At 31.2% G+C, this 16363-nt stretch overlaps 1 protein-coding gene across 1 annotated transcript; it reads right to left on the minus strand.

Moving 5' to 3' along the window:
- Positions 1–14298: 14298 nt before the first annotated feature.
- On the minus strand, positions 14299–15140 carry LOC111891715 (calcium-binding protein CAST). Its single transcript, XM_023887784.3, has one exon. It carries the CDS (start codon positions 14999–15001, stop codon positions 14444–14446), a length of 558 nt encoding a protein of 185 aa, XP_023743552.1. The 5' UTR covers positions 15002–15140; the 3' UTR covers positions 14299–14443.
- Positions 15141–16363: the final 1223 nt, after the last annotated feature.

Consider the following 16363-nt stretch of genomic DNA (forward strand, 5'->3'; position numbering starts at 1 on the left):
ATTATCTTCCTCTTACAATATATTTTTTTGACGAACATCTACTAGGGTATATATATTATATTTGAAAATGAAAATTATATAAGAGGACGATATATGTGAAATTTATAAAATTTTTGGAAGTAAATCAAGTTAGAAGTTTAATTATTAGGACATTGGACAATTACAATGTATATATGATACAAAACGATGTAGTATAGTGAGTTTGGATACCTAAGCTTATATACCCTTAATGGTATATTCACTTTTCATATATATATATATATATATATATATATATATATATATATATATATATATATATATATATATATATATATATATATATATATATATATATATATATATATATATATCAATCTTGTTCTGTGGAGATTTTTTTTTAAAAAGGTCAAAAGATGGACAATAAACCCTTCTATAAATTTAAATATTAAGACCTATCAATAGTTACCGTCAAGTTACCTATATTTCCCATGTAAAATATATGAAGTTTCTATTTAAAAAACTGAAACTAAGAAATTGATTTAAAAAAAAAAAGTCAATATTTCATTGGTACAATGAATAGTTGCTACCTAAGTCCCCCAATTAGTTTTATTAATTTTTTTTAAAAGAAACTATAATAAAACATAGTAATTTGATTTTAGGTAAATCACAAAAAAAAAAAAAAAAAAAAAAAAAAAAAAAAAAAACCTTAATATTTTGGATCAGTTTATGAAATAGTCCAAAATTATTTTTTTTACAAAAATGTTCTAAAAAACTAATTAAAGGTTGCATTTGACATTTTTTTCTCGGTTCTGCCGATAACACACTAATTTGGGACTATTTCGTAAATAAACCCAAAATGTTGTGACTATTTCGTAAACTGACCCAAAATATTGAAGCTTTTCTACAAAAACCATTACTTTTATTTTTATTGTTTTATTTAAAACTCAAATAAATATATTATTTTTAGCTTTGTAATTATTAATATAATTAAATAAATGCATATATAAATGTATTTTAAATACATATTTGTACATATAAAAACGTATTTATACATAAAAATACATATAAATATAATAAATACATATGAAAAATGCATATATATATATATATATATATATATATATATATATATATATATATATATATATATATATATTATAAACCTTAAAAGCGTTTTTAAAGTCTTTTTTTCATTTAAACGTATTTATACGTCGTTGAAAAAAGAATTATATGATGATAGAACATATCTCGTATAACCATCATAGCGAAACAATTCCCGTGCTGCATGTAACATCCGATTCCAGGTACTTCTTCTACGGTCCTTTAAGTTTGAGAAATTTTGTGAAAATGGTCCCTCGTACGTTGGGCGTACGTTTGGTACGCTTAGCATACATGAGCATTTTGGAGTCGAGGCATTTAACCACGTACGTTGGGCGTACGTGGTGTACGCGGGGTGTATGTCTGCCTGGGTCAAACCTTAATTTTTAGGGTTTGAACCCTATGTAAACATCATTATGGCCTTTGGACCTCTACCCCCATCAGCCTTAACTGTTTATTACGTCCCATAGAAACCCTAGTTCATCCTTCGAGTATTTTTTTTAGCATTGGAAGTGATTTTGTGGCATTTTTGTATGTGTTAAGAAGAAGGAACTTGGAGACCAAGCATTTGTTGAGGTTGAGCTTTTAGATCCAAAGTTTTCATTAATTTTGGGAGCTGGAGAAGGTATAAATTTCTTACCTTGATCATTCATTATGGTAGTTTGAGTTTAGGGTTGTTTATGAGCTTTATCTGGTCCCATGGGTTCTCCTTATGAGTTTTAGCAACTCCAGGAGTTAGATATGGTAGATCTCATCCTCTTTGTTGCTCTCGATGCATAAAAATGTCATCTTGATGGTGATGTGAGTCCATGCATGAATTTGAGTCCTTAATATGAGCTTTGATGGATAAAAATGGATGTTGGGTTCCATTAAGACATGTTAAGGGTTAAAGTTGCCAACTTTATTTATTAGAACCCTAAAATGGACTAGATCTGGAAGTTGGACCCTATGGCTGAATGGATTAAGCACTAAATGGATTAAGGTGGCAAGTAGCCCAGTACACTGAGTGTACCAGGGGGTATGCAATGCGTACTGGCAAGCGGCCGTGTATAGCGTGTACGCCTCATTGTGGCTCTTCATGGGCTTTGGACTTTGGTTGGGCTTTAGACTTTTGAGCCTTGGCCTGTTTAGAGTAGTTGGGCCTTAGGATTCTATTAATGGGCCTTAAGTTCAATGAGTTGGTCCTTTATGGGCCATGGGGCCATTATAGGGTTATTGGGCCAAGTTTGGTTAGGCCCATTATGGGAAGGGTAAAATGGCATTTTTATCCTAGGAGTGTGGGTTAAGATTTTAGACCCACTGTTATGGTATGACTTAATTTTGATTAGGGTTATTTGTTTGTGTTAGTGTGGGATCTTCCAGTTTTGTAGCCGAGCATCTAATTGTTTATCAACGGGCTGAGGTGAGTTTTCTCACTGTATCAATGGGTCGAAGGCACCAAGGCCGACCCATTATTTGTGATATAGGATGCTAGCTATATTTGTGATATGAGTATGAAAGACCAAGATTTAGCACTAACAATTGTATGAAAGACCGGAATGTGGCCCTGGATCTGTCCCCTGGCACCTATATGGAAGATCGAGATTTGGTCATCGGCAAGAAATTACTTGTAAGACTATGAGTTGGCCCATAACACTAACTTATTTATGTTTAGTATGTGGTACTTGGGGAAACTCACTAAGCTTTTGCTTACAGTTTGTATTCATGGTTTCAGGTACTTCCGGTACTAAGGGAAAAGGGTTCAACATGATGACACAACATTCTCCCCTCACTTTTTTCCGCACTTATTGATATTGTTACTATGATGATTTGACATTGTTACTATGTACTGGTTTTTGGAACAATTTAATGACTGTAACTCTTGTTTTAAAATGAATTTTTTTATCATGGTCTGTAGGCTATTACACTACGCCTACTATGGAATCTTGTGTCCGCCCCTGGTAGTAGGGATGAACAGTTTGTCCCAAATCCCGATCTCGTAACGGTACTGTACCGGAACCGGTACCGAATTTAAAAATACGGGATGGTACTTGGTACTCCAAATACATGAAATTCGGGAATCGGTACTGGTACTAGTACCGAGTACCAGTACCATTCCCGGTACCGGTACCGGTGATGTTAATTCGGTTCGGTACTCGGGATTAACTTTTGATCAAATTCGATATTCGAGAAATCGGGAACGGGACGGGTCGGTATCGGTTCCGTCCCACGATCATCCCTACCTGGTAGCAAGGGGAAGGGCGAGACCTAACTATATCGCATCCATTGATATGTTTTTGGAGACTTCCATTGATATAATTTTACTATTATTATTATTACTTTGATTTTGAACATGATGTGATATGTTTGAAACAGTTGGTTGTTTTATTATACTTTGGGAAATAATTTTGAGATGATTACTTGTATTTTCAAATGAAAAAAAAATTGATCAAAAAAATTATGATGTTACAAATTGTTTGATTAATAAAATTAATAACATCAATCAATTTGAATTGATATTGGTATCACAAGATTTTTGTTTTTCTTAACTTATTTTATGTTAATATTTATATTAAATAATGTAGTTTTATGATTTTTGTCTATTTAGTAACATGTTTTTATACATGTGAATTTTATAGTTTTAGGCGGACGTATATATAATTTTAAATTTTGTAATGACATAAAAGTAATATTTAAAATTTGTAAAAATATGAACAATTTTTTTTTTATTTTACCAATAAGACATGTGCAAATTTGTAAATAGGTGAATATTGGTCTGCAACAAAAAGATGATGCGCATACCTCTTAGGTACGTGGTTTTCTAAAAAAACAAAATGTTTGCGAGAGGAAACGTCTACACGCTATAAGACAAAAAGGAGACGAATATTTTATTGGAAAAAACAAACGCCTAAGAGGGTTTTTGAGATTGCTTTTTTGTTTAAAATGTCATTTTTAACAAAATGATTTTTTGACTTATAGTTTTTCCAAAAAAAAAAAAGTTTTAAAATGTGTTTGGATTAATTTTTGAGGAAGTAAGAATCAAAAAGCCAAAAGTCACAAAATCATACTTTTAACATAATTTTTTTTTCATTCTTACCAAAAATTCATTTTAAAAGAATTTTCAAATTTGCCAAATACCTTTTCAAACTTTTGGCTTTTTTAAAAAGTTAAAAGTTTAAAAAATCATTTTGAAAAGTAACCATAAACTAAACACCTTCAAAGTATTAAAAGCTACGTTACCATTTTCAAAACAAGTATTTTTTAGTTCAATATTGCAACGATTCCAAAAGTTTCATAGTGTTTGAGAACAATTTATGTCACCTTGGAGAATGGTACCATATATAAATATATTATTTCCACAAGATCTGCGTTACATCACAATTTGAACCCCCTATTGGCACTCATGTAGATTCTGGAGTCGACAAAATGATAAACACCATTTGTTCATTTGGACTGGTCCTTTCACTAATTTCTTGAGTGATTGGATGGTATGTCGACACGGTTGAGACAATTCTAAAACCTTTCATTTTGTAAATGAGTCATTTTCCTACTGATTAGATACCAATACTTTTTTCTTGCATATAGATGTTGCAATTTAATTGCTAGCAGCGTATTCATTATTAACTTTGACTTTCATGATACTTTGATTTAATTAACCCAAAATTGTTATTTTACAAATATATTCATATCGTTTACTATAAAGATATAGTAATAAATGCTAGCAAAAATTTTACTTTGTTTTTATACCAGAAACTAGGTTAAAACCCGTGGAAACCCACGGGTGTTAATTTTAAATAGAATTAAAACCTGTGAAATCCGTTTTAAAAAGAAAAAACAATATTTATAATTAAAAATCATAATGACTAACTAAATATTTGCAATAAAAAAAATATTAAAATCGTAATAACTAACTAAATATTTAAAATAATATATTGTTTAATATAAAAAATAATATTTAACTTAAAAGGAAGAATGTTTTTTATTTTAGAATCTCTTTCACTTTCTTCACTATAATTTTCAACGCTTAATGTCTTTTTTTGTAAAAATGTGGGTTTAATATCTAATATGTTAAATATAAAATTAATGTACAAACATATATAAATAACGAAAAATAAGCTAAATGAATTTGTTAAGAATAACTGTAACATGAATTCATCAATCACACGTTTAATTAACAAGTACAACTGAAATTATAACTAAAAATTTTAAAAAACAAAATAAAATATTTAAGTATATTTTTTCTTATAAATACACAATTATATATAATCTTTTACACAAAAAATTGATTGATAACTTAAACTAAACATAACATTTAATTAATTATAATTCAACATTAAGGAATGAGAGACAAAAAAACTTATATAGTTATGAATATTTACATTTATCTTTTATGTTACTTTTTAAAATTGTTTAAAGATGTATTGTATATTGATAGAAATAAATAAACAAATAAAGAATTAATAAAGAAAAATTAAAAGAGTTAACAAAGAAAAAACAGGGAAAAAAGATGTTTTCCACATGAAGTTCTAACCTTCTAAACATTTTCCCTCATTTTTTTGGCATAATCACTAAAATGACCAAGAATAGTGGTTCCATTTTAACAAATAAAACACAATGTTGATACTGAATAAAACTTGGAACAATTGACGTAAGATCATATCTTTTTGCAAGATTACATTTTTGCACATCAAGCCTTGATCAAGAATTGATGTTATCACCTGTACAGTTATCATCAGATTATGTTTTAACTTTTAAGACATGCAATTTCACTATTATCTAAAAATAAAAAAAGAAATCATTCCTTATGGAATTAATCCATTATTTTATTTTGTATAGCTTGGCTACGTACGTAACTGCATCACATATAATGATTGCCACCTGAGTTAACAATTCCTTTTAGTTAAGTTTTCTAATATAAGGAGGCTATTCTTTCCTTTATCAACTAAAGAATCTCTTAAAACCAAGTATTGTACAAAATAAAGATAACAACATCCATTTCCATCTTAGGACAAGAACCTATAGAATTAAATTATAAATTTAATTGATCAAATATCATGTCATTCTAATATACATACACAAAATGCCAACTCCAGGTAAGTAATAAAAGAGGAAATTGGAGGAAGAGAGAACCAAGATTCTATAGATATGGCAATTGGGGGATATATATAAACCCAACATGAAGTTCCATCATCACTAAACCCGGACATAATTAGTTATTATTAACAAAAGAAAAAAAAAACAGAATATTATTCAACTGTATCATGTTGATTAAAATATATTAAATAGCAAAGAGACACAAGGCACATACATGCACACTATTCTTCTTGCAGATGGTGGATATAAGCTTTCGTATTGGACTATTTTCCTTGTGTCCACTGGTTTGATGGCAAAAACAAAGAAATTACAAGAAAAATTCTAAAATCAGACAACAAAACCAATAGACACACTAAACCAAAACAGGTACATAGAAAACACATGCTCTGTCATCATCCCCGTTGAGGAATGAGCCTGCCATATTTGATTGTAGGGTTGTCTGGTGAATCTGGATTCCACCTCAAAACAACCTCTGTAGCAATTTAAAAACCTCATTTTTAATATATTACTATGTCATAGAGTAGTAGACAATAATTCATACCACAATGGGATTAACATTACTTTTAAAATCCTTACTATAGCTTATCATCTTCGGGTCATAGTTTCTAGAATCATAGCATAATACTTTCAACTTTTTCTTTATCATTACCATCATTATTTTTGTAATGAACACCATCAATCATAAGGGTAAGTTTGTCATTTTGAATGAATTTTAGCGAATCTTTGTCTGATTAATCTTATCATGCATCAAAGAATGCAAGAATAAGACCATTAAATACATCATGCATCAAACAATCAGACTTACATCATGCCCAAAGCAAATGTTGCAGCCATTGACACTATGTTTTGAATAGATACTTAATTACCGAAAGCACAATTCCAAAGGATTCTATAGTTTTATACACATGTTCAACATATTTTTTAATGTTTCATTGATTAATTTATTTTTCTATATAAAATGCAGAAAAAAAAAGATAATATGACAGAAATGTGATTGATTATAAAACTCAATGGCTAAATAAATTAACTGGAAGTAAAACTCAATGGCAGCTTGAGAGTTTACATAAATCAATGCGAATGGATTAGGAAACAAGCTTGATCTTTCTTAGAATTTTATCCCCTTTTATTACATCCAATGTTATAGTCTGGGATCATGAACATCAATGCAGTAGCTCTTACAGGGACAAAAAAGTCCATTGTTGCCATTATAAGCTTGCATATGCATCTAAATTTAAGCCAAATGTAGGGACAAAACAAGCTTGATCTTTCTTAGAATTTTATCCCCTTTTATTACATCCAATGTTATAGTCTGGGATCATGAACATCAATGCAGTAGCTCTTCCTCCAATTTCCTCTTTTATTACTTACAGGGACAAAAAAGTCCATTGTTGCCAAAAAAACACAATTGTTTCAGTAACCCAATTGGAAAAACAGTCAGTCCCCAATTTTAATTTTATCCTTAAGGAAGAGCCAAAATCTATGGAAGTTTGTACATATTCCTTGGTGAAAAAAATGTAGAAAGTTGAGAGATGAAGTATGTGACCCAATCTTCCGTAATTAGAATAACGGTAGAATACTGGAATTAATGTGGATCAACCATATCAAGTCAATCCCCCACCCCCTCAGAAACTTAAGAAATGTCAAATTGACACAAATGCCCATGATACCACTTAAACCTGAAAGCTTTATTCTATTTATGCCTTTAATATGGTCTTAAACACATAAAATTACAATTTTTTAAGAAATTCATTCTGACATGATAAGATTGCATAATTTTCATTTGCACATCTTTTTTACTTTCATTTCCAATTTTACTTTTTTTAAGAAAATCACAAGAAGCTAGTTAAATTGTCTCAAGCTTTTTTTACTCACTTACCAGAAAATTACGTTGATTTAGATTAGTATTTTATATTCATCCACATACCAAATGAACAATTTTACTAATTTTTTTCAAATCAAATGAGTGAAATAAAAAACTTTTTTAAGAATCTAATGTATCAGTACTTACTGAAACTTTGTACTTTAATTTTAATTACAAGGAAATAAATACTTTTACTTTCTCCACAGAGAGATTCTTGTGAAAATTATGATTAGCACTATTAAAAAGCACGCTGTTATTAACGAATATTCGATTTAAATTTCTAGTTTATCAAGAACTTGTAAAAAGAAATATACATTGTGGAATCTAAGTAAATCTTAAACTTTTCTAAAGTATATATATTAAGAATATCATACTAAAAGCCCTAATTTTAAAATATAATCATATGAATTGGCAAAGTAATCGATAGCAAAGACTCTATATGTTTAAAAATAATCCATTTGAATGTAAGTAACATGACTAACCTATCTCTAACATTAACTTCCTCGACATTAGCTGGCGTTGAACTACAACAACATGAGAAAAAGAGTGAGATTAGGGCAGATGTGTTAATAATGAGAGACGTGGAGAAATCTCAGTAAGGATGGACAGAAAATTGGGTTAGAAATTGAAAAGACTAAGAAGAAGAATACAAATTCACCTTGTTATAAAACCAAGACAAAAGTTGATCTGAGCCGACCATTTCGTTTCTTTGCATAAAAAAATCTAGAGGATGAAGAAGAAACGCCAGGATTCAACACCATCGAAAACACTAAACACCACAAAATCACCACCGTAACACCCATTACTGCCACCAGTCGCAACCCTTAAGCCACCACCACTACCAACCACCGAGCATCATCACCTTCTACCCACCGCCTCCTCTATCTGAAAACAGTTGTATACCTCACTTTCTCATATGTGTTATCACTACTGCCAGCACCACAAACCACTTTCCATTTAAATACCATTCTTTTACCACCATTGCTCAAGCCGGATTTCACCATGGAACCAATCGAACCAAGAGAGAAACAAAATAAGCAGAAAGGGGCCCATAATTAGGGATTTCAAAAACGATATTCAAATTTCACTTCTCATAGAGGTTGAAGAAATAACGGGATTGGGGATGGAGATTTTAAATTGACAAAATTTAAGGAACTCAATAGAAGTGTTTCCGATTTTGAAGCAATCAGATGGTCATTTTCGGAAAATTACTTTGAGAGAATGGGCGGGAAAAGAAGCTTGGAAGGGGCTAATTGATTGACAAGTGGCATATTAGTACTGTTTTATTAGGATAGGGGATAGGGATATCCAAACTGATAAACTAAATTTTAATTCTTAATTAATACTTATATTTTTTTAACTCTAGTTAATGCCATAAAAGCCTTAAGTTTGATCGAAAATATCGGTTTTTCCCTTCGACAAATTTTTGGTTCGTTTATACCACAAACTTGTCATTTTTTGTCGGTTTTGTTGTTTTTATTTGTAATAACAAGTTTCCACTTTACCATGAAATATTGTTTGCGAAAAGCCTTTAAGTTTACAAATATTTTGCAAAAAAAAAACTCTTAAGATTATAAACATATAAAATATAAATATATATTTAAATTTTGATAAAACTAAATATTTTTTTTTAAATTTAAATATCAAAAGTTTATATCAAACGAATATATATTTTACCGTATTTATATATTGTAATCAAAACCGAAACATATTTTTATCATTAAGTATGGTAACATTTATATTGATTCGATATAAACTTTTTATATTTAAATTTAAAAAATTATTTAGTTTTATCAAATTTTGAATATATTTGTTAATTAATACTTAAACTTTTTAATTATACCAAAATAGCTAAACATATGAATAATATGACATTAATTACATTTAATTTATTTTCTTTAAAAGGAAAATTAAAATATTCTATACGTTTAAAAGTTTTGTTTTTCAGAAATAATAACGTTAGGTATTTTGTTATAAGAGAAATAAAATATCCTCCTACCTTTTTTCTTCCTATTTATCTTCTTATCCATATAAAATGGTGACATGTGTCATATTTAGATAAGATTAATAATATTTTAATACATTTGTCATCATTTTAAATGGGTAAGAAGATATGTACGAAAGAAAATAAGAGGATATTTAATTTCTCTTTTTATAAACATAAATATATTTGTATAATAACTTAGACAAATATACTTATATTTTATATGTTTAAAAGGTTTATGTTTGTGTTTCAGAAATAATAACTTATACAACTATATTTATTTGTATAAAATAATATGATATATTTCTTTTAAACATATAAAATATTTTTATTTTACTTTTAAAAAAATATAATTTCATGGAAATAATGTCACCACATAATGACTATGATCACCTCCAAAATTCTTTTACAAGTCATGGATATATAAATCGAATCCAAACAACCATGTAACTCACAAATAAAAATAAGATTAGACAAACCTATATTACATCAACGACTTATCTTAAGAAGAATTTAGGACGTCACTTAATACCTCATGAGCACATGCTAGGTATGTTTCTGTAGAGTTGTTACAAATCGGGCACAAGGAATAAGTAATGTTATGCCACAACTATACAAGTTTGTTTTGGTAGGAAAACGGTCAAAGACAACTCTCTATCGAAACATATTAAACTTACTAACTATGATTTTATTCCATTCGGTCTTTATAGGGAGCGATGTCACTTTGTGTTCATTAATATAAATTCAAAAATACTTAAGTGTTTTTTTACAAATATTTGTAAACTTAAGGGTTTTTTTCGTAAATAATATTTCCTGAAAACATGCTATTACTAGTAAAAATGGGCAAAACTGAAAAAAAAATGACAAGTTTGCGACATAACCAAACCAAAAATCTATCGGAAGGAAAAACCGATATTTTCGGTCAAACTTATGGCTTTTTATAACATTATCCTTCTGTCAAACCAGTATCAATTAACTTTAAATAAAACTTTTATATATATATATATATATATATATATATATATATATATATATATATATATATATATATATATAATTAAGGCTATGGGGTGTGGTCACTACATGTTCACTAGAAAAATGATGTCACCTATGCGCCACATTACCGCCACTACATGTTCATTATATATTCGCTAGCCCTAGAAAATGGTTATCACTCCACATTGTTTTTCATACTTTTTTATATTTAGATTAAATAAAAAACATAATTAATAAACATAAATAAATATTTCACATTACATAAAAACACATTACACAACGTAAATTACTAAAAACAACATAAAAACTTAAAATTTCAAACCTAAATTACTAAAAAAAACATAAAACCATAGAAATTTAAACCTAAAAATGACTTAAAAACCATAGAAAATTAAACATAAAAATTAAAACGTTAAAACCCTAATTTCCATACTTGTCACGAACTTGTTTTTGGATTTTTAGAAACGCGACTAAATTATTCAGGTCGATATCCAGTTGTGGTGTTGTGTTTAAAATTTAAAGATCGGTAAGTGCTAGTTTCCGGCAACGAGATTTCATCTGTTGAGTCATATTTTTTGCAAAAAACTTAGAGTTTTGTTAAATTTTTCCACAAATACTTCTTCATTACTCGCTTTTTCGCTTGAAGACACCGCTTTTTTCCCTTTGTCCCTTCCTGGTGGTCGACAAAACTGGATTTCCGGTGGACTCTCCCCTTCGATGTCATCGAAGTCTTCGTTGAGGTCGACACCAAAACTCATATCCGACTCGGAAGTTCTTGGCCTTTTGTTGGAGCCTGTGATCGATTCCTAATGTGAAGCCTCTGGTTTAAGGACCCATTTTGGACCCTTACGACAAATTTCTCAAGCTTTTTGGTGATCGAATGTTTTATCGTCGTTGGTGACCTTGTATTGTTGGCAAGCGGTTGATAAAATATTGAAATCGTTGTTACCACTTTTATGCATATTTTTCAGATTTTCAAATATGTTGTTAAGCTTAGTGCAAGCCGCTCGTAGTTCACGTCATTTTCCATTGACCACGTCGTACGTTCGACCCGTTTGCCTTCCCAAAAGCGAGTGAAAGTGATCTAAAATACGAACCCAAAAATTGTTTCCCATTTGCGCGTTGCCCGTCCTCGAGTCACACGATATAAAATCCATGTTTTAGCCAAAGCTTCCTCTTCATCTTCGTTCCAAGCCGTTTTTTTTTTTTGTAGCTTTTCCTTTTGGTTGCCATCTTCTAAATGGTTGTGTTTCTTCGACCCGATCGTTTTTGTCATTGTCCAAGTTTATAGGTGGGGATTGAGATAGACAAACTTAAGATGGTTGTGTTTGGAATTGTTGAGGTTGAAATTGTTGAAAAACTTGGAAGTGGTGTTGATTGAATTGTTGTGATCTTTGTTGTTGAAAGTAGTTTGGTTGATATAGAATGTTGGTAAATTGATGTTGTTGCTGGATTGTGGATGTTAACATTTACATGTAACCTTGATATTGATCATTTGGAGTGTTTGGGGTTATTGGAATTGTTGGAGTATTTTGATTTTCATCTATGCTTTTGAGAAAAAAATGAAAGAATATGAAGATATTTGAATGGTTTTGTGGTGTGAAATGATATAAAAATGTTGTATTTATATGGTTTAGTTTAAGTTTAAAAAGATAATTTTTTTTTTACATTATAACAGATCAAAAAGGGGTAAATTACACCAATCGTCCCTCGTGCACATGTCAGAAAGTGTGTTTAGTCCATATTTTCAAAAATTAACTCGAACCGTCCCTCGTTTGTTTAAAATTTATACGGTTCATCCCTCAAAGAAGAATTTGTTGCAATTTTAGTCCGTTCCATATTTGAAATGACCATAATGCCCTTATGTATTTATTTTTCAATTAATCTGATATTTTTTATTCTTATTTAAAATTTAAAAAGTAAATGGACCCCTCACCCCACCCCACACACCCGTTATCATCCTCTCCTGATCTGCTCTTCTCCGACCACCCCAATTTTCACCTATCACAAGCAGTTCCCAAATCTGAAACATGTACCAATTAGTTTTAGAATTTGGAAATCAACTAGAAATCAAAATCAAACGAAGATTCAACCTGAAACCCAAATAGTTCTGATTTCCAAACCCACAATCTAACCCGAAATCAAACCCATAAATCGTACCGGGAAATCAAATCTACCATCGAGACGTAGAGAGTGGGACAAGAAAAAGATAGGCGGAGAAAGAAGAAAGGGCATCAGCGAAACTGCTGATGGTGGTGTTGTGGCAGTTCCTACCTTGATGACGATGGTGATTGAAGATGATGGTGGTGGTGGTGGGAACCCCGATGAACAGAAACAAATGCGATGAGTCTTTGTCGCCGAAAAAATAAATCTTGTGACATCCTTGTCGCCGGAAAAACAAATTTGGTGCCCCGACTAACAAAACCCTTGACACGATCTCTAGAATAACATCCAGAGAAGATCTTCATACAACATTCTTGCATATGTGTCTCAGAGGAAGATTTTGAAGGGTGTGGATCGTGAAACTCTAGAGTCGTCATCACCACCTATTCACTTGAAAACCTTTATCGTCTCAGATCCATGCCACCATCTCAATCTACGATGCTGCTTTAGATCTACACCATCATCATCATCAACTGTGTAAATCGTGTCAAGTCATTTAACATGTTGGTTGTTTCCGGTGAAGTGAGGAAGGTAAGTGGAGATAGAGGGTTGTTCGAGTCTATAGAGGTGGTCGGGAAGTCCGTTGACATTGTTGTGTTTTCCGGCGGAGCGGCGGTGATAAGTGGTGGGCGGTGGTTGGGTGTAGGTTTTAAATATATGAAAAATATGGTTAACTGGTATTCTAAAATGGGTGGGCCAAAATAATTTATTATATAATTTTTAATAGGTTAATAAGAAATACATAATAAATAAATGAGAAAAGAAAATTATAAAGGTAAAATAGTCTTTTTTTTATGACACCAGGGACGAAACATGCAATTTTTTACAATATGAGGGACGGTCCGATTTAATTTTTGAAAATAGAGACTAAACACGTTTTCTGACATATGCACGAAGGATGATTGGTGTAATTTACCCGATAAAAAGTTACCGTTTGGTAAAATGCGATTCTATTGGCCGTAAAGATACGTAACACGAGTCATTGTCAATCCACAAGATATTTACGGACTAGACCTCAACCATACCCATGGCCGAACATGTTACTTTATCTCTTAAAGTGAACTTGTGATTATGACAAATATACATAAATAAATTTACACGTCTTTATATGGAACTATTGGAAGAGAAATTGATCGTCGTCTTGCGGAATTTTTAATATGTTTTCCTCCAATTTTTTGTACAAAAAAGGGGGGAAATAGAATGCAGGATAAAATGATAAACGCAAATATAGGGTAATCTATTAAAAAAAAAAAAACTCATAATTTCCAGGTAGAAACATACATGAACTATTGATCAAGGACCCTCATCATGTCCCTAAACTCGGAAAAGTCAACTTTGCCATCGTGGTTGAGGTCAACCGACGAGATCATCATCTTCACTCTCTCCATCTCAGTAGCCTCCGTAAACCCTAGCTTCCCAAGCACCATCTGTAATTCCTTCGCTGATATAAATCCATCTCCATTTTCGTCAAATACCTTAAAAGCCTCCTTTAGATCCGACTCCTCTTGCTCCTCCTTGGTGGCCGCCGGTTTTTGTAAATCCTCCAGGCCGAACAACAAGTCGTTTATGGAGCTGTGCAAGCTCACGAAGTCGTTGTATGTGAGGCCGGCGTTGCCAGGATGGATGTATGATTTGATCATGGAATCTAAATCGGACTTGTCGGCGTCGAGGCCGAGGAGCGTCAAGGCGCGACTGATCTCGTCGATGGTGATGAAGGAGTCGTGATTGGTGTCGTATAGATCGAAGATACGGCGGAGGCGTACGGAATTGAGACTGGGGGAACGGAGGCGGAAGGAGTTGCTGGAGATGGTTTTGAGAAGAGGTCGTTTAGTAGGTGTTTCCATGGCTGATTCTGATGTTATTCAGTTCTCTTTGTTGTTGTTGTTTGTGTTTTGAAGGAGATCGAAAGTGGGAGTATATATGAATGGAAGAAGGTCAGACTTGAAATACCAATTGCCAAGCTTAACGGAAAAATCCCAAAATTACACGTCAAACCAAGTCAACCTACAATTAAATAAACACGTTCAATCCTTGGTTTTAATTCAATACACTTTAAAATATGGCATAAAACCCTCTTTACACAAATTTGTTTGGGTTTTTTTTCAAATTGAAACTTAACGTCTTTACTTTTTCCTTAAAGTTTTTACAAAAGAAAATGACGAAATACCAAGGTCTTTCCGAAAATATCCACTCATTTCGTAGAGACCTATGCCTAACAAACACGAACACCATAAAATGGGCCTGAACAATGAAAATATGCGGAAATTGTTCTCGCATCTTTAAAGTTAATTTTTTATTTTCCTCATTTTTATATCGATTTTTAAATAAAAACTTTTCTCGAACCTAAGACTTGGTTTTCACAATATGTAGTTTCCTTTTGGTGTTAAAGTGGTATATGAAATTCCCTGCCAAGAAAAGAAAATACTAAAAGTGTATTATTAATAAAACATGAACATTTTTGTAGTACCAAACAATTTTATACTGAATACTGCATTTTTCAGTCCACTGGCAAAAATGCATTTTTAAAGGTGTTGCTTTGACTATTTTATATCGTTTTGACTTTTGACCATTTCATAGAGTCCTCAGTTCGTGGTGTGCCTATGGTAAAACGGTCTTGTTTTTGACATTGACGCTCTCCCAACAGTTCGTCGTAGAAAATGGGCCGTTAATGAGGGATTTTTATTAATTTTTGGTTATTTCTTGTAAAAATATTAAGAAAAGTTACTTCTTTTCTGTCTTTTTTTTTTCCTCTAAATTTTTAAGTAGTGAATACTTGGTATTTCATTAAATGTCTTCAATAATCAATAAAATCTAAAATTGCTTTATTTTGTGTCTTTTGGTCTCGCACAATATTCTGAAAATCATGCGGAGCTACATATTTTGGATTTATATATTTTGTCCTTGGTATTTTTATCAGGAAGGCGAATAATTAGACAAAAAAAAAGATGTAATAATTTAATTTAGAACAATTCCTTAGGTAAACCACTGGTGGATTAAATACCATTTGATTAAACTGAATTGTTTTATGTAAAAGGCTTATAATGAAAAAATGTGAAAAGAATATGTTTGGTTAAATGGAGCATGTTGCCATGAATGTGCATGGCCACATGATTTTCTCGACATTCGAGCCTCCAATTTCACATGGACAATGTAATGTCACATGGCTTTTGATTATTAATTAATCCAAATTCCTAATTTCGATTTTA

Source organism: Lactuca sativa, chromosome 5, assembly GCF_002870075.4.
Source record: "Lactuca sativa cultivar Salinas chromosome 5, Lsat_Salinas_v11, whole genome shotgun sequence".
NCBI lineage: Eukaryota > Viridiplantae > Streptophyta > Magnoliopsida > Asterales > Asteraceae > Lactuca > Lactuca sativa.

Coding starts and splice junctions, on each gene's coding strand:
- LOC111891715 (XM_023887784.3), bottom strand. CDS start 15,001: ATGGAAACACCTACTAAACGACCTCTTCTCAAAACCATCTCCAGCAAC.